At 37.8% G+C, this 27,956-nt stretch overlaps 2 protein-coding genes across 3 annotated transcripts in view; one reads left to right on the top strand and one right to left on the bottom strand.

Moving 5' to 3' along the window:
• Positions 1-20,844, top strand: part of LOC135205766 (D-aminoacyl-tRNA deacylase 1-like) — a 46,210-nt gene extending 25,366 nt beyond the window's left edge. The window contains exons 2-6 of the mRNA XM_064236907.1: positions 4,955-5,068; positions 7,170-7,260; positions 7,845-7,947; positions 9,775-9,907; positions 19,000-20,844. Coding sequence (XP_064092977.1) covers positions 5,026-5,068; positions 7,170-7,260; positions 7,845-7,947; positions 9,775-9,907; positions 19,000-19,115 — 486 coding nt within the window. The 5' untranslated portion in view covers positions 4,955-5,025 and the 3' untranslated portion in view covers positions 19,116-20,844. The remainder of the gene's footprint in view (positions 1-4,954; positions 5,069-7,169; positions 7,261-7,844; positions 7,948-9,774; positions 9,908-18,999) is intronic.
• LOC135205764 (replication factor C subunit 5-like) overlaps positions 19,126-27,956 on the bottom strand; it is a 31,125-nt gene continuing 22,294 nt past the window's right edge. For both annotated transcript variants that reach the window (XM_064236904.1, XM_064236906.1), the window contains exons 3-9: positions 27,482-27,609; positions 27,187-27,349; positions 24,195-24,354; positions 23,716-23,821; positions 23,348-23,453; positions 21,379-21,456; positions 19,126-19,350 (exon numbers count right to left, since the gene is read on the bottom strand). In XM_064236904.1, coding sequence (XP_064092974.1) covers positions 19,196-19,350; positions 21,379-21,456; positions 23,348-23,453; positions 23,716-23,821; positions 24,195-24,354; positions 27,187-27,349; positions 27,482-27,609 — 896 coding nt within the window. In that variant the 3' untranslated portion in view covers positions 19,126-19,195. The remainder of the gene's footprint in view (positions 19,351-21,378; positions 21,457-23,347; positions 23,454-23,715; positions 23,822-24,194; positions 24,355-27,186; positions 27,350-27,481; positions 27,610-27,956) is intronic.

Here is a 27,956-nt window from a genome sequence, read left to right as displayed (position 1 = left end):
AGAGATAAGACCCTAAACTTATTAAACTTCATAGCAAATCATGGAATCATGTGATTACTGGAGTTATGATGAACAATGATCTTGTAGTAAAATTAAAGTAGTTTTTCATACAAACCTGTCAGTCATACATTTAATATCCACCTCTCAAACCTCTGACTTTCTCCTTTTGTGACAAAAGACCAAGTCTGGGGATCATCTGTGAGGGAGACATATATATTCAATGTACCGGGATATACAGTATTTGGCAATTTTTTTTATGGAAACACTTTGATTGTATATGTCACGGATGTTCACCAGTTGCTGGCAACAGATTTTGTTAAGTATGCCTTGGAATAAGTAATTTGTGATTTTGGTGATGCATGATTGCAGACTGTTTGACCAGTATTTCACATCATGTTTTATGATTAATCATTATGCAGGCCTGAAAGGATGTGGAAACATAAAACATTCTAATCAGTCTATAAGCATCAGAACAACATTAAAATATGCCATGTGTACGTATTATATTCTGAACCAATTAAAGGAGTATATTTAGTTAGCTTTACTTTGTGGTATAGCCAGATGTACAGTAGTCTGTTTGCTCTTCATAAATGTCAGTAATTCACTTGTACCCAGGAATGTATGCATTTAATAGGGGAAGTTAATTTACTTTTAAAATTAGGAACTTTGTAAAAGGTAGTTATTATCCCATTAAAAGAAAACATTAGTTAAGGTTTAGGAACAAAATGTATGTCTATACCAACCAGGTAGAAATAAATGATTATTTTCCAAATATGATTTACTTGGACAGTTTCCAATTCCAAACTGGTTTGATTTGGTGGAAATCAAAGCTACCTGTAATTTGAAAAAGTGTTGCATGATAGACCATAAATATGAAACACAGATTCTGAAGTACAAACCATAGTTTTACAAGTGACATTCCTCATTAACAAGAGTAATTATAGATTTTAAACTTCCTCATTTATTGTCTGCAGTAGCATGGATTTCCTTAGGGGTGAGTTCTACAGTTTTTTATGGTGTCACATGCTGGATGTTACTGATAGAGATGTTCAGCAGTCCCCTTTTTACTATCCAGCCTGCCAATAGTTTTATTTTGATAAAAATAGCAAAAGTGTAGATGCAAACAAATATAAGTTAAATTTTTTGTTGTTAAGCTTGTGCAAGGTAAATAAGGTCCTATTTTTTTCATGGTGCTCAGATGTCACTAGTTTGCGCCTCCCCTCAAGGGCTATGAAAAATCGCTGGCTCTGAGTCGCTATCAGTTACTGCTGCTGTGTGGGGTCTGTGATGGGAGGTTGAAACCAACATTCTTTGGAAGCTTGACATTCAAGTCAGTGGCCCTGTGGGCGTGTTCCCCGTGAATAGGTTTCTTCTAGTGAAATAATAATAATACATAGTAATAATAATGTCCTTTCACTTTGTATCTACGTATAGATAAACCAGTTCTCTATTCATTTCATGATGTTGGAAGTCCCTACTTTTCCCGAATGTGATTAATTCATACTACTCCCTGGCAGTCCACATGATATTGTTTTATTTGGAGGGGCATTGCATCAATTCAAAGCTCTGCCATTGATTGTAAACCAATTTGAATTTCCATAAGATTGGTGCATATATGTTGCCATATTCCCTGCTCTGATACATATAAATTTGCATGCACCAAAATCATTTTGTGTGTAATCGGCTTCTGGATCATATTTTATACCTGAGGAAGCTTCTGATGTCATGAAAATTGCCATGGAGGTACCTTTCAGTTCCATCTCTCAACATGTTGGTTTTCATTCAACGAAGAGAAACTACAATGAGTAACTATAATCGAAGAGAAAGTGAAGTTTAGTGTGTCTTTTAGTTTACTTTAGATGGTGCTGTGTGTTTTGGCATGTATCAGAGATGCGGATCTTTATAGGCACAAAAAGTGAATACTTTGAGAGATATCTCTTGAAAAGTCCAAATGAACAACTAACTCGCTGTAATTAGAGTATGTTCCAGTTTCTTATTCATATTTATGGGACAGTGATTAAAAAAATTGCATGGTGTTAGTGTTCAACTACAAATTATTCTTGCTTATTTCATCTTTAAAAGAGGAAATGAATGAAATGCTTGCTGTAACCTACTAAACTGTAGGTTTTGTGTGAGGTGAAAGAAGTAGGAACAGTATTTTTCATCTTAGATTTAACTCGGAGAGTAAGGTTTGAGTTGACCTGTGACTTGCAGGAAACCAGTCAGTGATCATATATGTTGTTTGGATAACAATACTGTTTAAAGCACTAAGAGAACTTGAATTTTTCAAGGTAGTACTTCAGAGTTGCAGGTAAGGAACTTCATACTTTTTTTTTCTCTTTCTTTTTTAAGCAGGTCTTAAAAAAGATCCATATGCAGCATATGTGCTGAAAGTGTGAAAAGGAGACACCAGTTATAATTTCAGTAAAACTTTTGAGTCGTTCAGGTGTTGGAGACCAATTCTGAAGCTTAAGTCATTCAACCTTGACTCCCTTTCACTTTTGACAACGTGTCCACGTGAGCTACTGTAGAATGCTGTTAACAATAGAACTTTTGATTGGGGGTATTCCAGCAGACAGAGCAGCCTTTTGTTTCTTAGCTGCAGTGAAATCACTGCTTTGCTTGTTTTCTAGTTGAAAATCAGCATTTGGTTGTATCAAGCCCACTGGGTTTTAAGATTAAATAAGGTTTTTATTTCTATATCTGTTATAGCACAGTACATATCTCATTTTAATTGGGTTGAGTGTGTTTGTTAGTGACAAGTAAGTAATATTAATGAGTTATTTCATAGTATACACTAGTTATTTAAGAAATACAACAGGACTTAGGTTAAGTAAGTACTAATATTAATTATTTATTTCATTGTATATATACTTATTTAAGAAATAAAACAGGACTTAGGTTACTTGTTTCTTTATTGATAAGAGTTACGTAGCATTAATTTATTTTTACTTTCCACTGTCCTAATGGCTTTCTTAAGAAGACACGCACAGTACTGTATATGCTACAGTATACCAGCATTTATGGGTAGTTGGTCCCTGGGTGGGAAACTACTGTGCATTTATAGTTTGAAGTGTTTCATTGTAAATTTTAGATCTGTACTACTTGTGAAGTGATGTTTGTTTTTGAAGTCACCAATACGGTGGGTGGAAGTGTATACCATTTCACATTATACTACAAGGAATCCAAAAGCGGGAGTGGAATAGCAGTTATGGTATTTTATGCCATGAGCTGTATGAGCGATGAAAATTCAGTGCATAAAGAGATGCAGTGTGCAAACATGGAGCATAAGTGTTATTTGAAAATATGGGCATGAATTCAATTTGCTCTAGTAGCATATGCATCAAGACTTAGAAAGAAAAGTCTATTTTATGTAATGAGCACAGTGCTTGTGAATGTTTTGAAGTTGGAAGTCCAAATTTCTGTGGATATGGATGGTATCCCAATAAATTTGTAATTTGAATTTTTTTCAAAGTGATAATTCCTACACTGGTGCCCCCAATACAATACCAGTGGTCTTTTTTTACCGAGTTGGTAATCATATTCAATCGTACTAAGTGTATACATACTGTATTTATTTCTTGGTGTTTGCCAAAGAATATTATCATACACCTACATAGTTGCTTCAGAGACAAGTGCGTTTTGATGGAAATTGTTTTTAGACAACTTTATTGAGTGAAAAGACATTTCAGTGGCTTTGGAAGAGATTACAAGTACTGAGACCGTTTAGAAAGCAAGTTCATGGATAATTTCAGGCTACTGTGTGCTGATATTATTCATGATGAAGTGGTAGAATTTTTCTTCAAGAGGAACATTTTACATTATCCTTCTTGCTCATAAAACATTCAAAGAAAGTGACTATGAAAATGACAACTCAGAACTCACTAAAATAGTATAGTTTACTGAGTCTATTGATTTTTCAGTTCATAAGTGACTTTTGTGGGGTGGTAAGTGCTAATTTCATCTCTTCTCAACCAATACTTGAAGTTGACAGCAAGTTTGGGTGAATATGATCTGAAGTGAAAGTTGCAATGGAAGCGAGTTCATCATTGTGAAACTTATATCTGGTGCCATTTAAGGGAATATTAAGTTACGTAATTGAAATATAAATTTTTCATGTGCATGCATTGCATGGAAAAAGAAAAGCTGCCATTTGAAGGCACTGTGGTACTGCATTCAGATCTTAGTTGCGGTTTTGATGAATTTGTGCCATTAATAAGTGTTTTAAGCTTATTATATATTGGTTAGAAGCTTAAGTGGTTTCCCGAAGGCAGTTATGGAAAAAATCAAAGTTCAGTGATGCTTGTTGTTGGATGATGGAGTTACATTAGAAGCTTTATGTAAAGATAATGTATGACCAGCAATACAGAATTCAAGTGTAATTTGGTATTTGCTGTGGTGTGGATGGTGGTGTATTTGCATAAATTGCATAGATTTAGACAAGCTGAAGATACAGTTATTTTGGAGGTGAAGTTTGTGGGCTGATTTTGCAAGTAGCCCATCCTCTGGTGCAACTAAAGTCCTATAATTCATGAAGGTAAGTGGTTTTTATAGTTTTGTATGTATATTCCTAACACTCCAGTGGAGGCACTAGTTTTTCATCCAATGTAGAGAACATGTAAGGGCATTTCTTAAGTGGAGTGCCTACATGGTATCAGTCACTGGGATGATTATATGTCATTACTAATGCTAATAGATGTTACCCAAATGACATCACTACCCAAAGTCAAGTACAGTCTGTTTGGTATTGTCAACATTAGCTTGACCACGGGCAATATAGCAATCCTTTGAGTAAGGTATTTTATATCGCTGCTTTAGTTAAATTGATCCAGTGTAGGAATTTTCTGCAGAGCTGAGCTGAATTGTTTCCTTAAATAAGGTTGCACTTTAGATTCAAGGTAAAAGATATGAATATTTAGTGTCTGAAGTTACATTTGATTTTGTATTGTTACAGGTTATGGTCACGTGAAAGGCAAGGGTGTGGAAGGTGCATCTCTAGCATTGAGGCTTCAATTCTGGTAAACCATGAGAGCTGTTATACAAAGGGTACAACGTGCTTCTGTTACAGGTTTAGTACAAGTCTTGTATGTTTTATTTTTCAAAACTGTGGTTAACTGTAGTAAGTCTTGCAGAGTTATTTAATAAAAAAAAGTTGTAAAATAAATTAGAATGGAATAGTTTGTTTTCTGAATACTTTATAGTAGTGTTTAAATCTACAGAGTACATTCCCATGCAGCACATGGGATCTATCACTTTGCATTGTTACTCATTCTTTTTCAAATGGTGGTGGGTCCAGTTTATTTTTGTGGTGATTTTTTCAGAAAACATTGAAGGTTTTTATGTTATTTTTGATATACGCATCTGAAGCTTTGTACTTCAGAGCATATTAGTTACATAATACATATTGCTCCACCCACTATGTTTGAATGTTTCATGCATGTTGCACTGACAATACTACATGTCAGGGAAGAGTTTTGTTGTTCATTTATTAAATCTTTAAATGAGGTAAGGTTATCAAATACTACCATATTTAAAATGACAAGCAGATACTGCATTACAGTAGTATCACCTAACTTTCATCTTCATTTGTACATAATATATGAATTGAACTTTTGAAGACACCGTCATGTATTACATTACATTTTGCTTATTGTGTCTAAAGTATTTTTTATGTGGTACGTGTAAGCTTGACTTACTTTTGATGCGCAGCATTGTTTCAGCAAGTTGCAGATTCTGTAGTTTGAATAAATGGTTGTGTGCATGTGGCCTTGGTATAACATAGAGAAAGCACTCAGGCTATATTGTATCATCATAAAGTGTCTGACTTCCTTGCTGGATGAGTGGATTTTGCGCTCGGCTGCCAATCCGGTGGTCCGAAGTTCAATTCCCGGCTCTGCCAGCGCAGAATCAGAGGAATTTATTTCTGGTGATAGAAATTCATCTCTTGATATAGTGTGGTTCGGATCCCACAATAAGCTGTAGGTCCCGTTGCTAGGTGACCAATTGGTTTCTAGCCGCGAAAAAATATCTAATCCTTCGGGCCAGCCCTAGGAGAGATGTTAATCAGCTCAGTGGTCTGGTAAAACTAAGATATACTTAACATACAGTGTCTGGTTTTTGCATTGGATTCCTACTGTTGTTTCCTCCTCTCTAACCTGAGAGCCAAACCCCGTTGCCACCAATACCTTGTACTACAATTTTATGATTATTACCAGTTTCTAGCTGGCACTAGAAGATTTAACCTCACATTAAGACCGTAAGTTTGTTAGCAATGAAAAATAAAAATTAATTGGAAATTTGTCATATTTCATAGAAAGTAAGAAAGTTCCTCCTTGTTTTCCACAGATTTTTAGTTCGTTAAATGGTGAAAATAAATGGCCTAAAAATATTAGAGGAAATCATATAACAGGAGAGGGGATGGGGGGTCAATATCTGAAGAAAACTCTGGGCAGAACACTTTTGTTAAGTTTTGATGGAATCACAGGAGAGATGAATTTAGCTGAAACTGAAATAAGGCCTTGTAACTAACTAGGTTGTTTTTCAGAATATGGAAAGGCAACAAAGCCTGATGACTGGAAGTAGTAAGTAATTGCTAAGGTATAACATTAAATATGATTTGAATTCTTCCCATGTAAAATCTGCTAACTAGACTTTCACCCAAGGGCTGTTGTAACATACTTTTGATAAAATAATTACAGTTAATGCCTAATGAACATATTTCAAATTGTCAAACTGCAACAGCAACAATCTGTATCTGTTGCATGGGAAAATTTCCTCAATTGCTCATAGCTGGTAGTTCTTGTATATGCCATTATAATATAGTGTTGACAGGTTAGTTTGCAAAAATACATAATATTAGTTCTTTTACAAGATTTTTTTTTTAATATCCAGCCTTAATAGAGGCATTAGACTAAGCACATAGCTTAACAAATGGTAGGTTATGGAGGTAGCAACAGCAGACTTACAAATTATGGGAATTTGCAAGTATACACAAATATAACGTGTGGAAAAAAAAAGGAGTTGGCTGTAAGGGTACTTTTCTTGGAATGATAATTAATAACGAATCTTGTACCCTTATTTACCTGTTGAACTTACCTAACATTTTTATAGTGTAATGGTAGTAGCCATTTAATATGCTGTACTAATATTTTATTTTTATTTATTTTTAGTTGGGGGTGAACTGGTAAGCTCTATTGGACGTGGATTGTGTGTCTTGATTGGTATTCATAAAAATGACACTCCAGCTGACATGGAATATATGTAAGTATTTCAGTGTTTTGGTTGATGAATTACATTTGACTTTTTTTAACAATATATGTTTTTAAACAGTAATGAATGCAATAGAGATTGTATTTCTTTTTCACAGTTATGACAAGATTACTGAGAACTAGCTGAATTTAAATAAACCTGCAATAATTATCAAGTAGGATTATAACGAGTGAATAATAGTTTCATTAGAACTTAAATTTCATGTGCATAAGTTACTTAAAAGGTAATATCTTCTAAATAAATTTTTTAATTTTTAAAATTTTCTAAGTTAAAAATGGCATCGCTCCTAGGGGGATAAAGGGAAACAGATTCCTGTAGACGATACACAAATAAGCTAAAAAATGGCATCGCTCCTAGTGGGATAAAGGGAAACAGATTCCTGTAGACAATACACAAATTAAGAGGAAGTTTTAGAATGTGATTATGATGGTAATGATTATGGAAGCCACAGTAATGAATATGCAGTAGGTGGTACATTGTAATTTCTGTGACCCAAAGATTTTCCTGGAGTGATGTCTCACATTGGTATTTCTTGTAACTTTCCAATTTTTTTAGTGTAATGTCCATTTTTTCAGAGTTCGAAAAATATTAAATACTCGTTTATTTGAAGATGCTAATGGAAAACGCTGGCAAGTTAGTGTTAAAGATGCTGGGTTCGAAATATTAAGTGTATCCCAGGTAAGAATATTGAAATAAATCTCTTATTTAACTTCTAATGCTACAGTTGATTCAAAACACCATTTTTAGCATCGGCATTTTTATGGAATACAGTAATCCCTATTTGTCTGCAGTAGATAAGTTCCAGAACCTACCATAGATAATATCAACCCATCACAGACCCCACATTTGATGTGATTATCATGCACATATACATATTACAGTGGACCCCTGTATGCGCGGATTTCTCTCAGGAACATTTCCCCCCCCTTATTTGTGGAGAATTAGACTATTTGCGATACTTTTCTATGAGAAATATCCACAAATTCCTGTTTTTTTTTTTTTTCATCTATTTCATCATAAAATGCACTTTTTGTGATAAAACTTAAAAAAACCAGGTATACAAATTTTCAGTGGGTTTTTCTTGACTTTTAACTAACAAAATAGGAGGTTTAAAGCATTTTTATAGGGGTTTCAACTATTCGCGGGTTCTAAATATTCATGGGGGGGGGGGTGGGGGGGGGGGGGGGGTGTGGTCTGGTACGCATCCCCCGCGTGAATATGGGGACCATTGTATATATGTAGAGATACCACATGAAAAATTACAGTAATAGGATACACAGTAAAGGGTATCCTAACCAATTACACTCTAGTTACTGTAAGAGGACTGATACATAGTATAAGATATTGACATTACGTATGTTAGTGCAACAGTACAAAAATCATAGCCACTTGAAAAAATATTAGCCTTATATCAGGGCAGCACCTTGGAACATGCCTGCAGCTGAGGTTAGTGTTGTCAATTCAACATAATGTAAATTTTTCCCCTCTACATAAGTATCAGTCCTCTTGATATCTTCACTAAAGGTGAAACAAGTTGGATTTTTAGTTTTATTTTTTCTTGTGGGATTTACGAAAAAGCTAGTTGATAAATACCTAGCAAATAGTTTTCCATGAATTTTAGCACTTCATGAATTGAATATTTATTCTTCTCAAATATCCAGGGAACCTCTACATACAAGTTTTTGGATTTGTCATATCAAGAATTTAATTTCTCATTGGGTTTGAGGCACTACCACCATCACTACAGGTACTTTTATGCCTTTGGGCCATTATAGGGCTTTCTCAAATGAAGATATATTTATCTGATAAACCGTGGCAACGAATGAATGCAGACAGTAAGAATGTTAGAGGCAGACTGTGTGCACTGTTTGGAGAGATAGATAAGGAGGGTTGTGAGAACAAAGGGAGAATCATTTATTGTACAGTTCTGGGCACAATGTGGCCCAAGTTACCATCTGGTTACAGCTTTACTCTCTTATCAGGCAGATGGAATCTTGAGAAACTATTTAGAATTTTCGATTAAGTATTTTTTGGGGTGGCCCATATGGTGGACTAAGGGGGGACTACTGTATTTGGAGACTAATTAAAAATGTTGAGACATTCTCTGCAAATTAGATTAAGAATTCTTCACAAGGAGTTGTAGTGTTTAGCTTTTTGCAGGAGGTGGAAACAAATGAAGCACTACTGCTTTTATTGTATAAAACATATATTTTGTTCAACTTTACATATTGGCAATGCATATCCTTCCAGGCCTGTTACATATTTTGATCTCCCTATAAGATAGAAAATTAACAGATGAAAAGTAGATCTGCTGATAAAATAATTAAATTATTTTTAGTGACAGGGTCAGAGAAATAATACCATTGCAGAATTTTTTAATCAGGCATTTGAAAAAAAATTAAAACTACATAGGTCCATATATTTTTTTTCCTCAGTGTAATTGAAAATCTTTTGATATGCCTCTACTATAATTGTTATAACAACTGTATCTCTCCCTCTAAACAGTTTACTTTATACTGCGAGTTAAAGGGTAACAAACCTGATTACCGTCACGCAATGGGAGGAGAGGCAGCTCAGCAGTTCTATCAAGAATTTTTCACTCAGTTACAGAAGCAGTATAAACCAGAAATGATAAAAGGTACAGTATAACTCATATTTTTAAGAAACTCATATTTTGTTCATGAAACTTACCTGTCAGATATATATATAGCTGTATTTTTCCGAATCCGACAGAAATTTAAACACTTACGACACACGCAGTGGGAGTCAGGTGGTTAGTACCCATTCCCGCCGCTGGGAGGCGGGTATCAGGAACCATTCCCATTTTCTATTCATAATTTTTCTGTCGCCGGTGCTGGAAACACCTGTTTGCAGCACCTCCGTCCAGATTTTGGAAACTTACTAGCTACTTGAGTATCCCTTTTGGTTTTTTCTTTGGTATCTGAATTGGATCGGTGGCTTGGCACACGTTGACTTTGGATTGATTTGAATTTGGTATTGATTTTTCTTTGATCAAGATGTCAGGGTCTAGTTCTGCTAGCGCTAGATTTTGTTCTATGTCCGAATGTAGAGGTAGGCTACTGAAAGCTTCAGTAGACCCACATTCTGTTTGTAAGGTTTGCAGGGGGAATGAATGTACGTTTGAAAGTCGTTGTAAGGAGTGTGAAAGATTAACAGAGTCTGAGTGGAAGGCATATGAAACCTATCTTAAGAAACTTGAGCGAGATAGGTTAAGGAGGTCTTCCTCCAGGAGTGTTTCAGGTAGGCAAGATTTTAATGATTCTCCTGCTAACCCTCCTTCTGTAGATTATGCTCCTACCCCTGTAGTGTTGCCTCCGGCCCCCGAAGCAGTGTCGGTAGAAGGTAATACTTTATCGCTAATTCTTGAATCGATTCGTAACTTAGAATCAAAAGTGTTAGCTCTAGAGAGCAAAAGTGAAGAGAAGTGCAGTGAAAGTGCCCCTTGTGTAGTGGAGGGTGCGTCAGATCGGCCTCATTCCGCCTCTAGACCTAGACCTATGCTTGACTCCCAGGTTACGGGAAGAGAGGATGTTGAAAGTCGAAGGAGGGTTACGAGGAACCCCCACCGATCTGGCGTGCCTTCGGCAGCTTCTGATGAACCTACACAGACTGCCAAGGAGCGTGCGCGTGCACGTCTTCTCAAGGAGTGCTTTTCTTCTTCTGAAGCTTCCTCCCCGCGCAAGGGGTGGAGCTCTCATACGCATCACGTCCGCTGAAAAGGACGGCTCGCGTTCGGGACGCTTCACGTCCAAGTTGTTCTCCGGAATCTTTGGCTGTCTCTTGTCGCCTGATAGTGCGTTTGCTGCTTTTCCTCCGCAGAAGAAGCGTAAGGATTATTCGGAGGCGGAGTCTTTCCTGGATGTGTCTTTCGAGCGCCGCAGTCGCTCTAAGGTGCGTGAAGTGGCGGTTCCTGGGAGTAGGAAGAAGGCGTCCCCTCGCCACTCGCAGGATCAGCCCCTCCCCAGAAAAGGAGGCTTCACCTACAAGCAAGATTCTCCAGTCTCTTCAGCAGCAACTTCGAGATGTTTTTTCTTCGAGAGAGACTGTTCCACGTCGCCGTAAGAAGGATGACAATCTTCCTGTTAAGAGGTCAAGGCGTTCTCCTCTCCCTCTCCTCGCTCGTCTCTCTCTCCGTTTGAAGTCTCCCTCTAGAGGTTCGTTCTGCTCCCCAGCAACTTTCTAGAGGAGGCGAGAAATTCGTTTCTCGCTCTCGTGAAGCGGTTGTTTCCGCTGCTACGAAACTTGTTGATAAGAAGCGCGTTTCTTTAGATGCCGAGCGCGCTTCTGTGAAAGTCAAGCGCGCTTTAGTGGACGCCGAGCGTGATTCGGTGCAAGGTAAGCGAGCGCCAGTGGACGCTCAGCGGGTTTTAGTGGACGCTCGGCGTGCGCCAGTGGACGCCAGGTGTACACCTGTTGCTGTCGAGCGCGCTTCAGTCGGCGCCAGTAGATTGGCTTCGGAAGCCAAGCGCGCGCCTAACGGACGTCAGTTTTACACCTCCGCAAGCGCAAGCGGAAGCGGGAACTCTTTCCTGTTCGCCGCTCTTTCGCTTTTGAGAAAGCTCGTGACTCTTCCTTACTTCCTCCGACTTCTCCAGTGTCTGAAGAGGAAATTAGTGACGCTTTCGTCGAAGTGGACGAAGAACAGCAGTTGGCTCCAGTTTCGACGGACTACAAGGTTTTGACTCGTTTGCTACAGTCAGTCTTTGCAGACACTTTCCAACCTGAAGCTCCACGAACTCCTCCCTCTCAGTTTTCGTCATCCAAAGCTACTAAGATCTCGGGCTTTGTGAAAATGAAGAAGTCGCTTTTCTACGAAGCAAGCTTTTCGAAAGGTCCATGATTGGATGGAAAAGGAGGAAAGCTTCAGGCAAGACTTCTTTCGCTTTACCACCTTCAAGACTTTGTGGCAAAGCTGGTATGTGGTATGAGACGGGAGAAAACGTCGGAGTTAAGCTTCCAGCCTCAGCTCAAGGAGACTTTGGTAGTATTGTGGATGCCGCCAGAAGATCTTTTCTGTCTTCCTCTAAGGTCTCTTAGGACGCATAGTAAGTTAGACTTTCACCTTAAAGGCCTCTTCAGGACTCTAGAGGTCTTTAATTTTCTTGACTGGTGCCTAGGAGTTTTGGATGCCAGGTCCAGGAGTTCTGATTCCATCAGTCTGGGGGAGCTGTCCAGTGTATTGTCTTGCATGGACAAGGCCGTCAGGGATGGTTCTGAGGAATTGGCTGCTCATTTCAGCACGGGACTGCTTAAGAAGAGAGCACTTTTTTGCAATTTTACTGCAAAGTCGGTCTCGCAGCGCAAAAAGCGGATCTTCTTTTCGCTCCTTTCTCAGAACATCTCTTCCCCCAGTCTATGGTAAAGGACATAGCTGCCAGTCTCCAGAAGAAAGCAACCCAAGACCTTCTGGCACAGTCTTCTAGGAAGCCTACAACTACTTCGTCTTCTGGGTCCTCTGCTTTGAAGAAATCGAAGCTCTTTCGATCTGCTTCTTCCTCGAAGCCAGCCCCTCGAGGAAGAGGCTCTTTCAGAGGCAAGACTCCCGCTCCTTCCAAGAGCAAGAAGTGAGAGGGAAGTCCTTCAGCCACCGGTAGGAGCCAGACTTCTACATTTCGCGAGAGCATGGGAAGAGAGAGGTGCCGACGCTTGGTCTCTGGACATCGTCAAGAAGGGGTACAGAATTCCTTTCCTGAAGTTACCCCCGCTGTCTTCGACACCAAAGGATTTGTCTCCTTCGTATCAGGGAGAAAAGCAGAAAGTGCTTCACAATCTACTAGATCAAATGATCGAGAAGCAGGTGGTGGAACAGGTCTTCGACCGGAGTTCTCCGGGGTTTTACAACCGTCTGTTCCTAGTGCCGAAGCAGTCAGGGGGGTGGCCCCGATCAAGAAAATACCTGCGGTTTGTCCTGAAAGGGAAGGTTTTCCAATTCAGGGCACTCTGCTTCGGTCTCAGCACGGCGCCGATGGTGTTACGCCGGTTCTTATGAAGAATGTTGCGAGGTGGCTCCATCTTGCGAAAATAAGGATCTCTCTCTACCTAGACGACTGGCTTATTTGAGCCTCGTCGCAAGACCGGGTAGTCTCTGGAAGGACCTTCACCACGACTCTGTCGATTAAGCCAAAGGGAAAGTTAAGTATTATAAGTAAACAAACAAATGATTATTAAGAAAGGTCCCTGGGACTTCTGGTGAATCTCGAAAAGTCGCATCTGACTCCTTCTCAATCCTTAGTCTATCTGGGGATTCAGATGGACTCAGTGGCTTTTCGGGCTTTTCCGTCCCAGGGGCGACAACTTCAATGCCTAGATAAAGTGTCAGCCTTTCTAGGGAAGGAAACATGCTCGGTGAGGGAATGGATGAGTCTGCTGGGGACCATTTCCTCACTGAAGAAGTTTGTTTCTCTGGGTGGGAAGGTTGCACCTCCGACCACTTCAGTTCTTCCTCTCAAGCAATTGGTCACGCAAACAGGATCTAGAAGAGGTCTTGTTTTTGACGGAAGAAGTGAAAAAGCACCTCAAATGGTGGTTGGGATCCAAAGAAGCTTGCGGAAGGACTTTCGCTCCAAGCTTCGGAACCCCGACCTAGTGTTGTTCTCCGACGCGTCCTCCACGGGTTGGGGGAGCAACACTGGGAGGGAGAGAAGTGTCAGGCACCTGGAGAGGGAACAGGGTTGTCCTGGACTCAATCTAAAAGAACTTTCAGCGGTTTACCTTGCTCTAAGGTTCTTCCAAGAGGAAGTCTCCAACAAAGTGGTTCAGATAAAACTCGGACAACACCACAGCCTTGGCATACCTCAGGAAACAGGGGGGAACTCACTCTCCTTCTCTGTTCGCCATCGTGAAGAATATCCTGATTTGGGCGAAGTCGCAAAACGTCCCACGATTCTGACAAGATTTGTGTCAGGCGTGGAAAACGTGCGAGCGGACCTTCTCAGTCGGCAAGAACAAGCTTCTGCCGACGGAATGGACCCCTTCATCAGGAAGTATGCCAGGCGCTATGGAAGCTGTGGGGACGTCCTCATGTGGACGTTTTTCGCAACTTCCCGAACGAAGAGACTTCCGCTGTATTGCTCCCCAGTTCTGGACCCGGGAGGCAGTGGCAGTAGACGCCCTACTGGTGGAATTGTCGGGACTAGGACATTTACTCGGCTTTTCCCCCACCCTTCAAAATCCTCGGGGAAGTGATGAGGTAAGTTTCGCTGCATCAGAATGGATCGAAGGGGATGAACCCCTCATCGCCCCCTTCTGGCCATCGGTCGACTGGTTTCACTGGGGAGGTGGATGTCCTTGCCACCTGTATACTTTCCCAAGGACTCTGCCCCTAAGGAAAAGCTCTACTCAGACAGCCCCACTTCGAGAGGTACCACAAAAACCTCCCCGCTCTGAGTCTGACTGCGTTCAGACTATCAAGAAGTTGGCCAGAGCGAGGGGTTTTTTCAAGACCTGTGGCAACGGCGATTGCCACCGCAAGGAGGCCCTCCTCAATCGCAGTTTACCAATTCAAAGTGGGTGCTGTCTTTTAGAAGTTGGTGCAGAAAGAAGTGGCAATTTTCCTCCACTCAACCTCTGTGAGCCAGATAGCAGATTTCCTTCTTCACCTTAGGAAAGAAGCGAAACTAGCCGTTCCCACAGATTAAAGGCTACAGAAGCGTGCTTTCTGTGGTCTTCAGGCATAGAGGACTCGACTTAGCGAATGATAGAGACATTCATGATCTCATTAGATCATTTGAGACTGTGAAAGTTCTCCAACCGAAAGTACCATCGTGGAACTTAGACGTGGTACTTAAGTTTCTCATGTCGAGTCAATTTGAACCGCGTCCATTTAGCCTCGCTTGAGGAATCTTACTAAGAACGACCATTTTCCTAACTGCTCTGGCGACGGCGAAGAGGGTTAGCAAATTCAAGTCATAAGCAAGCAGGGTCATTGGGTTCAGGATCAATAGCGCAGTTTGTTCCTTAACGTCCTACGTTCTTAGCAAAGAACGAGAACCCTTCCAACCCTTGGCCGAGGACGTTCGAGATCAAAGGGTTGTCGGAGCTAGTGGGACCTGAAGTCTGAGAGAGTCCTGTGTCCTGTCAGGGCTCTCAAATTTTATTTGCAGAGAACCAGAGCATGCAGAGGCTCTTCGGAGAACTTGTGGTGCTCTGTGAAAAAAACCAGATCTTCCGATGTCGAAGAACGCACTGGCGTTCTTCTTAAGAAGTACGGTTAAGGAAGCCCATGAAAAGTGTAGTGAAGTGACATGGAGCTTCTGAAAGTGAAAGCCCACGAGTTGAGGGCTATTGCTACTTCGGTGGCTTTTCACAAAAATATGGCAATCAAAGATATTTTGGGCGCCACTTATTGGCGAAGCAATTCGGTGTTCGCTTCACACTACCTGCGGGAGGTGAAAGCAACATACGAAAATTGTTACTCGCTCAGACCATACGTCGCTGCAGACACTGTTTTTGGGGGCAGGAGGTAGCGCTCATCCTATCCTTTAATGGTTAGGGGAGTTTTAACTTGTGTTATGGTTGTAGGGTTGACCGCCTGCGGCGGATCTCCCTTACCATTAGCTTAGTCTAAGTGGGATACTTTTTGGTAGGCTACGCCAGGTGGTTTTGGTTTTACTTCGTTGCCCTCATTTGTATGGTCAATGGTCTAGTCACGTCGTGGTCTCGCCCCTGTTGACAGATCATCTGGAGTGCACCAGCTTTATAGGCAACTCTAGTAGCACAGGCAGACTTACGCAGCAGTAACCACGAAGTCAGCTATGCTAACAGGTAAGGAACCAAGATATCAATTATCTGCATATATATGTTTCCTAAAATCTTCTATTCTGTCTACTCCCACCACCAAAGGTGGGATTCAGCTATATATATATATCTGACAGGTAAGTTTCATGAACAAAATGATATGTAATGATACAATTAAGTTTGTTCATACTTACCTGGCAGATATATATAATCAAGTACCCACCCACCTCCCCTCAGGAGACAGTGGAAATAAAAATTATGAATAGAAAATGGGAATGGTTCCTGATACCTGCCTCCCAGCGGCGGGAATGGGTACTAACCACCTGACTCCCACTGCGTGTGTCGTAAGTGTTTAAATTTCTGTCGGATTCAGAAAAATACAGCTATATATATATCTGCCAGGTAAGTATGAACAAACTTAATTGTATCATTACAATATCATATTTAAGACAGTTTTATGCACTGGTTGTCATTTTTACATTGATGTATTCCAATTTGAAATGAGTGGAATTGAATGAATTACTGAATTTCTAAATATGCAAGATTATTGTAGTTAACCACCATTGCTTTACAGTAGTTTATAAAGGAATGTAGGAAATTGCCATATGACCTGAGGAGGCCATTTAGAGCCATGTGAAACAAGGTCAAGCTTTACAAAGCAGTTGTAATAGATTAACCAGACCTTAGCTTTGTAGTTAATCTAGTAAAACTTCAGTTGTAGACTGGAATTGTAGTAACTCACTAATGAAAATGGGTAAACAATCAAGGGTAAGAAGCTTGTGCATAATCTTACACTCTTTTCTCATTTACTTGGTCACTGGTTTGATTGAAAAGTTTTACTACCCAAAGGGTTATTATCTATCACCCTTATTCTGGAACTGATCACGGAAGTTGGTCATGAGGTGTATTTTGCTTTTGATTCAATTCACATGCTGTTTATTTGTTGGTGATGGCAACTCACCCTTATTCAGTGACCACCTTTTTACCTTATTCTTGTGCCCTGAGTGCCTGCTTTCTCTCTTGAATGTAACCCGCTTTTCAGCTCGTGCACCCTCAACTCCTGTGTTCCTGGCAACACCTTGGGGATTTTTCCGTCTATTATTACATCCATTGGGTTCAATATATTCAATGTTTGAGTGACCTCTGGTGCCCTGCAATGTGTCATTATCTTGAGTGTTTTCCATGTCTCTAGATAGTTTGCTGTTGCTACTCTTGAACCCCTCCCTCCCAAAGGATTGTGCATGGATTTTTCACCTCTTCGGATTCAAGACAGTTGCAAAGCTGAGTCAGTAAGGTTTCGTCAGTTTCCCCTTGATGGCATCCATGGGACTTACCCAAGAATTCTGAGTTGTCTGGGGATTGGGGTGCATGGCTTCCTTGTCATATCAGCCTTCTGGGATTCATGCTTTCTCAGTCTGCTCCTTTAGCTCGTGGTTTTTCCTTCTTTGCTTGGTCTGTGGTATCCTACATTTTTTTCCCTGGCCTCAACTCCTTTAGGGAGAGTTGCTTTTTTTTCCCTCCATTTATCTTTCCAACTTAGAGTGCTACAGGATAAAATTCAACCTGACCCCTTTGAATGTTAGTGGCGATACAGGGGCCTATGCGATCTCTTGAGATGGCTCGTTTTTTGGGCTAATGTTCACTTTGCTCTTAGGGTCCTTACTTTGGATTCCTCTAACATCTTTGTTCTAAGGCATATCTTGGGGAGGGTCCTTCAGTTTCCCCCCCCCCCCCCCCCCCCTCTGGGAACCTGATAATTTGCAATTTCCTGTGGTTGTTACGTCTTTACTTTTCAGAAAAGTCTTATTTCTTGGACCTTGGACCTTGGTTCATGATTTCCTTAACATGGAAACTACTAGTATTCCTTCATTCCAGCCATTTCTGCACCTCATTCCCTGGCTTTTGAAATAGTGTTGAAAGCATGTATGCCCATTTTTTGGTGTTTTAGCCAGTCTTCTTGGTTGCCTTCACCTATATGACAACTTGTCAAGACAGTGTGTTTTGGCCTTTGCTTCTCTTCCAAGATTATGAAAGGTTGTGTCTTGTAGTATTTTATAAAGATCTTTGGCCAGTGCGTACACAGACATCTAGGTTCTGGGTGACTGTGTGGCTTGGGTGATTCTTATCACTCCATTAGTGTTTTACTTCATATTGATGGTTTCCGACTGATGCTCACTCTTCACTGTTACAGTCTCTTCTTGGAAGTCAGTTACAATTGCTTCTTGGAGGAAATTGCTAAAATACCTTTTAACTTTGTTTTTACAACCTCCATGTTTCTTCTTTGCTCCATTGGTTCCCTTCTCAGTGGCTTGGACTGTCCTCACATTCCAGTCCAGGAACAGTCTTGTTAATTTGTGCCCTTCCTTATCCAGTTATGATTTCATCTTACAGGGAAGAAACTTCAACAATTTGTTCCATTTTTTTTAATAACCATATTTGTAGTATCTTCTGTATTCATGTCATCTCTGGTTCATTTCCACCATCCAGGGATAGAAGCCTTCCTCTATCTCAACTCAGTTCTTGTCATTGACAAGAAAAATGATGATTTTCAGTATAACTGTCTGAATGGATACCTTTGCCTGCTTCATGTGTAAGTTTTACGACTGGGTCACATGTTGGTAATCCTCTTGGCAAGTGAAAACAGTACATTTTAACCCCCACAAGAACAGCATTTGTTTCATGTAATGCCTTTTTAAAAACAATCACTAGAGAATGAAAACAAATATCTGATCAAATCAAAAGTAAAATTAATGTGGAATATATACAGATAAACAAATTTTTTTGCAGGATTGACCGTAGATTATAGTGGACACACTTGAGTTATACTGAATCTGGGAGAGAGAGGGACACCTCATTTGACAATAAATCTCTTTCAGAACATTATATTCTTGATAGAAGCTCAGCTAGTTTTCTGTTAATGGAAAGGTAATTATTACAAATTATAAAAATATTTTTTATTTATTTCTCTTTCAGATGGTGTCTTCGGAGCTATGATGCAGGTAGACATACAAAATGATGGTCCTGTAACAATCAACATTGATTCACCCATAAAAAAGAATGGCAATAGTACAGAAGATACAGGAGAATAAGTATATTAAATAATTTATTGGAAAAAATTGTATTTTAACCTATGCAGTGGAATTCTTAAGTATAATTCAACAGGAATAAATCAAGTGGCTTTGTCGGCAATCATTTTTTTAGCTTGTGTGAAGGCTGCTAAAACTGCTGACAACTGGATTTTTTCTGATGCTCCATCAGCTACTCTAACCTCTATATCGGAAAGTTTTTCCATCAGGTGAATGCGTACCTCAACTGGGAAATCAACTGAAAAATTTAAAAAGATTAAGGTAATCATAATACAAATGAAATTCAATATACAAAAGCTTGACATGTTAACATACATAATGCCATTCCTTCAAGTATAAGAAAGATTATGCAGGCTTAAGTTCTTGACTCTGTCAACATTGTTTAATAAAGACAAACTTAACTACAAAACGTTGATGTAGCTTTAATTAAATAGGGTAGCATACACATCTTGCACCATTGGTATAATTTTTCACTTGAAGTGGGCTTTCCAAGTATCCATGAGAGGGAAAGGACATGTGAATTCAAAGGAATTTGCTCTTCATAAGTATGATGAAGTACAAACAAATAAGTTACTTAGGCAACGTTGGTTGATGCTGTTTATGAAATCAGAAAGAATGGCCTTGGGTATAGCAAAACGGTGCCAAAGTTAAAGACTACAAGCTCCTCTCCCAAACAACAATGTTTTAGAGGTACAGATTGGCAAACTTAATCTATCCCTGCTCTCTGCAAGTTTGGTCATCCAAGCTAGATAACAGGGGAAGCTCTGATAATTGGTGAGAAAAAGATCCTCAATACATCCTAGTTCTTTAAGAGGCCTAGCCCCTAAGTATGACGAATAACTGACGCAAAGATAAGAAGGAAAGGGAGCACCTACTATTAGAACCAGCATATGTGAAAACCCCTTGGGTTAGGAAAAGTAATATGATGGCTAGACAAACAGAAATTAAATGCTAAAGGCCTCGGGCTCATTTCATAAACTTTGGCAATTGTTTTATGAAAGGAAGGAAACTGATGGTTGAAAGGTGTAACAAGAAAAACCTTGCAGTTACAATATGAAACAATTGTTAGAAGGTGGAAAGTAAGATAGAAAAGAGAAATAAACAGAGATAAGAGTAAAAGGGATTGCAGCCCTCACCAATTGGATAGTAAGACATTTTATCAAACAAAAAAATAAAAAAATATTTTTATTCAAAATGGATTTACCTAAATATAAAATTATTTTAAATTAGATAAAATTACCTACCCATACGCTTCTTCATTTACACGTGAAAAATAAGAAATAAAAATTAAAAAAAAAAAAAAAAAAAATCCCAAAATAAAGGTCTGGCTGCTGAGCAAAAGTGAAGCATTTGGTAATGTTTCATACAAAATTTAAATATGTGACAGTGGGTTAATCAGTAAACTAAGTAAGGCATAGAAAAAACCATTTCAGAATGAATAAAACTAACCTACACCTAAACATCAAAGCTGTTAATAGTGGCACCTCAACCTAAAAAGATTTAAAATTATCAAATTTCAAACCGACTCATTATGCTCCTACTCACTTGAACATTTAACTTGTGCTTACTTTTTTATAAAGAGATTACACTTCATATAAAAATGTGATCTTTCATGTCTAGCATTATTTACTGCATACCAAGCCAAATGAGGAGGTGTTTCTCTCCCTCTTGTAAATTTGTGTAAATTTGTTTTCAAAATACTACCATATTAATAATAACACGTGCGCCTTTATACGTACTGAAAGTAATTCATTATTCCTGGACCTTACAAAGTGAATTAATTTTCAGATGTACTCATGTCACTGACCTCACATCCATATAAATATTTTTTATAATTTTCAACATGTTAACCATGAATAACATGCATATACAAGTGATATAAAATAACATACACTGGTTTTGCATACTAAAAGAAAATATGTCTCCCGTTTAATATCTATAATTTCTTTGTACCTTTTACTTTTCCTATGTTCTTCCCTTTTTTTTGTTCTATAGTTAATTATCAAATGTACAATACACAGTTTTATTAGCATTATGGCTTATTCCTAAATTTTATGTCTTTAATTTTTTTGCACATTTGTATTTGTGTTTTTGTTGCCAATCTCCCATGCGCTTGTACTACATCATTCAAATGTTTCCAAGAGCACTTTCTCCTATCCTACCTCACAAACCTAGAATATAGAGTTGTAAGGATTTTCAGAGTGAGTAATCAATAAATTATTCTAAAGCTTTTCAATCGTAAAGAATAAAATAATCCAATACTTACTTCTATGAATGTACAGATGAAACTCTGTCAGAATGTCCTGTAGAGCAAGTCCCTTTGTTGTTTTAAGATGCATCACGTCTAGAACCAATATTAAGGAAATTGCTTATTCGTGACAATGCTGTGATAGGCAAATATTTTAATATTGTGCAACCACCACCTGTAATAAACAGGGATTGACAACCTGCTGACATTCCCATGCATAGGGTAGTAGCAGCTTACAAGTTGTAGGAAACTTTTGCATAAGGGTTTCATCCCTGATTTGTATGTCAAATATGAAGTTTTGTTTGGCTGTTGTGAAGAACATTCTCGCACATTACAAAAAGTTTAAGCAAATGCAGAAAAAGCAATAAAGCTGGATGTCAAAAGAATGCTGTAATGTATCCTTTACATTGCCTACATTTTACAGCATATGGCACAACTGGCACTACTCCAAAACAAATTGGATGTAAACAATCTCTATTGTTGCCATCTCTAAAACTTTCATCTTTATTAAATGGCAAGCAACATGGAAGAATAAATCTGGCAATAACAATTTAAACTGGTTAACCAACTGCTAGCCTGTTTGTGGTGTAAGAGCACTATAAAGTAAAATCCTGTCTTTAAATTGGTTAGACTCTTCTGACCTACAGGTATTTGATGAATAAACTACCTCTGAAGGCAGAGAATGCAGAAAAGCACTGAAAATTATGCATATCTCTAGTGATTATCCACCTTTCAACACAGCATAAATTGAGTAACAGGCAAATCCTTGGAAGAAATTTTGTTGGAATCCTTAACATTTTCTGACTATACAAATATTAAAATTTTAATATATTTAAACTATAATCTGATACATGTTAGTCCAGAATAAACCCTTTATGCCTTATGAGGATGATGAGTTTTAACTCACTGTTCTGGTTAAAGCATTAAACAGTAACAACTTGATTAAAACAAAAAAAATTCAGGTTGGTCCTTGGAAAAAAAAAAAACTGGGAGAGAAACAATGACAATAGAATGTAAACTGACAAGGTCAGTGTGAACTACTACTAGTTAACTGTAGATTATGCAGGAAAGCACTAAAGGTGTTAAGCTGTGAAGAAGATATCTAGTGACCCTAAAATATTTACGGCATATGACATCAGACTCGCCCCTCATATGTCTTTGTTAAGATTAAGACAACCAAGTTTTTATAATCCTTCACCCCCTATCAAGTTTATTTCACATTGATCAAAGCTGCAGTTCATTCCTCCCTGTGCTCTTCTAAAAGTTGGGCTCTGAATCCAGAAGCATGACAGTTATATAAGCTATATTTATACATTATTATAATAATGTATCTGCTTTTGCATCTAATATTTTCTCATGATTCTGTACATTACTTGATCATTTTATGTAACAAATATGGCATGTACCCACACACATCTACCTACATCAAGACTGATAAATATTTCCAGGCACTCTACCTTGTGTACTCTACAAGCTCAGAAACGATCAGCTACACATAAACAAGTACACATGCATCATACAGCTTAGCCTACTGTTCTTAGTTTGTTTGTGGTTATTTTTTACCAAATTTTCTATACATAAAATCTAGAGAATCATCATTAGAAAGAGTATATGAAAGTTTTAATATTTTCTAATTCTGCTATTAGGAGACTGGACTGTAATGCGTAATGCATAATTTAAAATGCAGTATATTACTGGCTATATGAAGTAGTCTATGATGTCGTTTGGGAGTGTAAAACTCAAACGTGGAGATCTATACTATTTTTTAAATTGAGGCTGTTGGCAGAAAGGAGATGGACCAACAAATTTAATCTGGAATGTGACTTTGTGACCCACCTGCCACACCGGCAGGTTTCCCTTTACTATACAATGCAAGAAAATTGAAATGCACAGTATAAACTACAAAATTAGCAGATTAATATCCTAAATCTTGGGCTTATTAAGTAGTTTCACAAGAACACTGGTAAAAAAGCTGATAAAAGGATACTTTTGTAGGCTGTGTCAAATCTTTCATTCAACATCCAGTTGATCATATTTGTTATATCTGAGCGAAGAGGATGACCTACACATGTATAAACATTGTCTTCATTCACCTGAAATTGCAAATTTTGTTAGAAAAATTAACTCTTGATGAGTTCAGAAAAGTTGACAACTCAAATAAATCAACCTTTACTAGAAAAGCAGTTAACACATTTTATATGTTTGTAAAATAATTTAAATATTGAATCTGAAGCAAAAACAAAAATCAAACTTCACATTATTACATCAAATACTATGCTAATCCTATTCCTTAAATCAATAACCTGAAGTATAATATCAATTATCACTCTACTGTCTACATGCTATTCCACTTGCCTCATCATATGCCATTGATGTCGACTGAAGAATATTGAGAACTCTCCTCATATCTCCCCCTGAGAGTGCCAGTAAGGCCTTTTTACCATCTTCAGTTACTTTTACACTGAAATACAGAATTTTAAATAAGCTGAAATTCTCAGATGTTTTTCATAACATAACATATAAGCAGTTTTCATCAATAACCTTATATATGTATGTATGTATGTATGTAGTATTGTATGTATGCTGTGTAGGTTGAGTGTGTATATATATATGAATATATATATTATTGTATAAGTATACTTATAAGTGATATATAATATATACTATATATATATTAATTTTATTTAGTATAATAAACGTTCGATCTTCAACAACTTTAAATTAGCTTCTAACCGCTTTGTACTCTATTAGCTTTACATACTAATCAAATTGATCATACCATTTAATGTAAAGTTATGTACTACAGTATTCCACTTCAAAAACTTAAAACTTACTTTTCTTTCTCAATGACATAATCAAGTCTTGGAACAATCTGAGTTGGAGACAGTGGCCCAAATCTGAATCGTGTACACCTGGACTGAATAGCAGGTATAATTTTACCCAGGTAGTTGCAGATGAAGCAAAACCGGCAATTATCAGTGAATTTTTCAATGACTGGAAAATTACGGAACACATTAGCAGCCTGATTTCATAAATACTCAAAATTTCAGAAAATTCTCAATTTTTTTAACCAACTACTGAAACAGATTGCCTAATAATTAAAACTGCTTATCACTAATGACTTCCTTCCACAAGATGCTTCAGCATCTGAATACTAGTATACAAGATGACTCTTTATTCTATTCTGAAAAACTTAGTTATTTAAGATAGTTAAACGACACCAAACAGTAAAAATTTATCTCACTGGTCTGACACAATGGTCTTCTCTTGGGAAATAAAACAATATAATGCTTCATCTAATAAATTGCAGCTCTGTAAACTTTGATCCAAGGAGCAAAATTTATGTACATATTTTGTGAAATCTCCTCCAAAGGGGACACCACTTACAACATATGCCTTACACAACATACTCAAAAGCATTGTTGATAGCATCCCTTCAACCCCAGCTGCTATGGTTTATGCCCCTCATGTTTCATCCATCCATTTGGTGTCTCCCTACCCAAACTTCTTTAACTTTACCTTGCTCCAATTTTCACCTCATTTCAGAACAAGCCATTCAGGCAACCGTTATGGCATTAGAAAAATCAGTGTTCCTACTGAACCATTTCAATAATGTAGTATTTATAAAATCATGGTTTTATTTTAACAGTACACAAACTTTAGGGCTTTATAAACAGAATAATAAGTAATCATAGCACTTACCACAGTACTAAGCACTTCTAGCCATATTCAAATGCTAGTCATTCTACTGGTTTTGAGTCTATGCTTTAATTAAAGGGGATTCGTACAAATCATTTTTAGAATATTTTTGATAAATGCTTACTTTAAGGATAATAATTTTACAATATAATAAGAGTTTCTAGCTTGTTAAAAAAATTAAATTAAAAAAAAGATTTTCATGTTGTTTTAAACTACAGCTGTATGATGTTGGTTCATGAACACTTGTACTTTTCATTCTATGAACACTTGTGGGTATCTATTCTAGTCTACAAACTTCCCTAAGTTGACTCATACTTCATTTTCTTCAACACAATTATTCTTCCTTAAATATCATTATCACAATATTCTTATTTGGGTTAATTCTTAATTTTTTTTTTCTAGGTGAGAGTACAACAGAGAAGAAGAATTGAAAGTTTGCGTAAGCAAAATAAACCTTATCATGACTTGAAATGAGGCATAGGAAAATGTAGTCAGAAAACTACACGTCTTTCATGGGAAAAGCATGGGGGTGAATGCAGTATACTTTGTACCAAATATGACAGATGGCTTCAAAGACATATTAATGATAAAAAAATATAAAGTAATTTACATGACATAAGATTTTTAATATTCTATGACATATGATTTTTAATGTTCAAAGCAAATTTCAAAATAACGTTCCGAGACAAATTTGAAGGTCTTATTAATGAGCATTTCTTTTACCATGGGGGCGGCACTGGACTTCAAAGAAGAGCTGAGAGGGGAGAAACCTAGTACTAACTATAGCAAAGATGAAATGGAAAGAAACCTAGACAACTTGTGAAAAACATCTATGATGATTATGTTTGTCTATTTTTACTGCAGTTCTTTACACTGGACTAATAGAGTTGGGGCATTAAATTTAATTTCTGTCCCTTTTAACAAGACTAATTTTCTTGCATGAAACTGTATGCTTCAGTTTATTTTCTCAGGGAGACAATGTGTAAATATGGTTTCCCATCAATTTCTCATTTTCCATGATTTGTCTATAAGGCTTTATAACTCTACTGGGAATGTTGATACCAAGCATTTCTTCAATTTCATCACAAATTTTTTGTATCCTAGGAACGCTTACCAGTTTTCATTTTCAATTAGAGGGAGGGGGGGGGGGGGGGGGGGGGGGGGGGGGGGGGGGGGGGGGGGGGGGGGGGTGGGAAATCGAGATGTGTATGGGTGTGTCTAACTTCATACATTTTGAAAATGATGTGCAAGACCATCTTACTGTTTGATAGTGGTTCATGGGGACAGAGGGTAAATAAACACTTATGGGAAAACCCTTTTCTTCTGTCGGTGTGCTGGGATTGGACCCAGCACTATTATGGTCCTGTATTAGGATCTATTTATACTTGGAAAAATGAGCTTCAGGGATTTTTCACCTGCAGACACAGGTCGAACCCAGAAATGGCTTAATAGACTTTACCCAGCTTGATCATATCATACCCTAGTCTAAAAATTTATCATCAGCACTAACTGCACACATAAAGAAAATATGGATCAAAAAAGAAAACCCTTGTTAATCAAGCTAAAGCAATTGCACACATCTGAATATTGGAAATATGAGTCTAATACATAGACAAGGGGCTATGAGTCTGAGGGAATACATAGCATAGGACTAATCAACATCTACTGGCGTATCTGACAGAATTTTACATGCTATTTTCTATAAAATTACATTTTGATCTCATATTCATAATGTATAATTTATGAGACATTACTCAAGCTTTGAAAATCTTTCCTTCCATACAGACTTGACATTTGATCTTATAAACCAGGTAACCTAAAAGACAGTCGCCAACAAATTATTTCGCCTAATGTTCAGTTCTTGCCACCTTCCTGTCAAGCAGATCATAGAAGTATAAATCTGGCAAAAAATCTTGCACCCAAAATATAAAAGAACTTTCCAAAACAGGTACTACCTTATGATACCATTCAAGGGTCAGAAAATTATTCGTCAGACATATGAGAATTTTTCTATGTGGCTGAATTATTTGAGTAAATATACAATTCCCATAAATGCTGTTTAGCAGATATAGGTATACATATTATCAGTTTTAGAGTAAATATACAAAACATAAAAGCAATACTTACTTCTTCTGAGAGCATTTTGTGCATCATTGGTCATAGCATCTGCTTCATCTAGAATAATCAGCTTGAATCCAGACTTAAATATGGTGCGTGTACTAGCAAAACTGAGGATCTGTTGTCGAACAACACCAATACCTCGATCATCTGATGCATTGCACTCTAATACCTGTTGAAAATAGGCAGACAGCTAATAAAAGTGGAAACCAGGAGAGCAAAATTCATACTAAAAATATCTGGCATAACTGACAACACATTTCTACTACATCATCATAAGAACCCAACAACAGTCACTGCTCACCATAGATGTGAACTCTTTGGGTGAATATAACTGCCGAGCACAAGCTAGAATAGTAGAAGTCTTCCCTGTACCTGGTGGGCCATAAAACAGTAGATGTGGAAGATGGTCCTCTTCGATAAACTTCTTTACTGTAAAGGAAAAAAATACGGTTTATAAGCAAGCTCTCAACCTCAAGATAACGAAAAAAATTATATATATATATATATATATATATATATATATATATACTTACTTATATTATACGATGACATTTCATCTTAGTGTACCAATATATCTTATTAATACTGTGTATAAAAAAACTGCATTTATAGTAAAGCACTAAAAACTTTTTTATGGAGGATAGAGCGCCGTCAGCAGTTTTAAGATTTACGAAATGTAATGCAGTTTATAGCTCCACTTAGGCCTTGCACTTAGTACTGCATAAATTCGTCTGTTTACCGTATAAAATCTCGTATCGTGCGCCCTTCCGACACTA

This window comes from Macrobrachium nipponense, chromosome 24 (assembly GCF_015104395.2).
Source record: "Macrobrachium nipponense isolate FS-2020 chromosome 24, ASM1510439v2, whole genome shotgun sequence".
NCBI classification, from domain to species: domain Eukaryota; kingdom Metazoa; phylum Arthropoda; class Malacostraca; order Decapoda; family Palaemonidae; genus Macrobrachium; species Macrobrachium nipponense.
The sequence above is the reverse complement of the archived record's forward strand: the minus strand, read 5'-3'. Positions and strand labels throughout refer to the sequence as shown.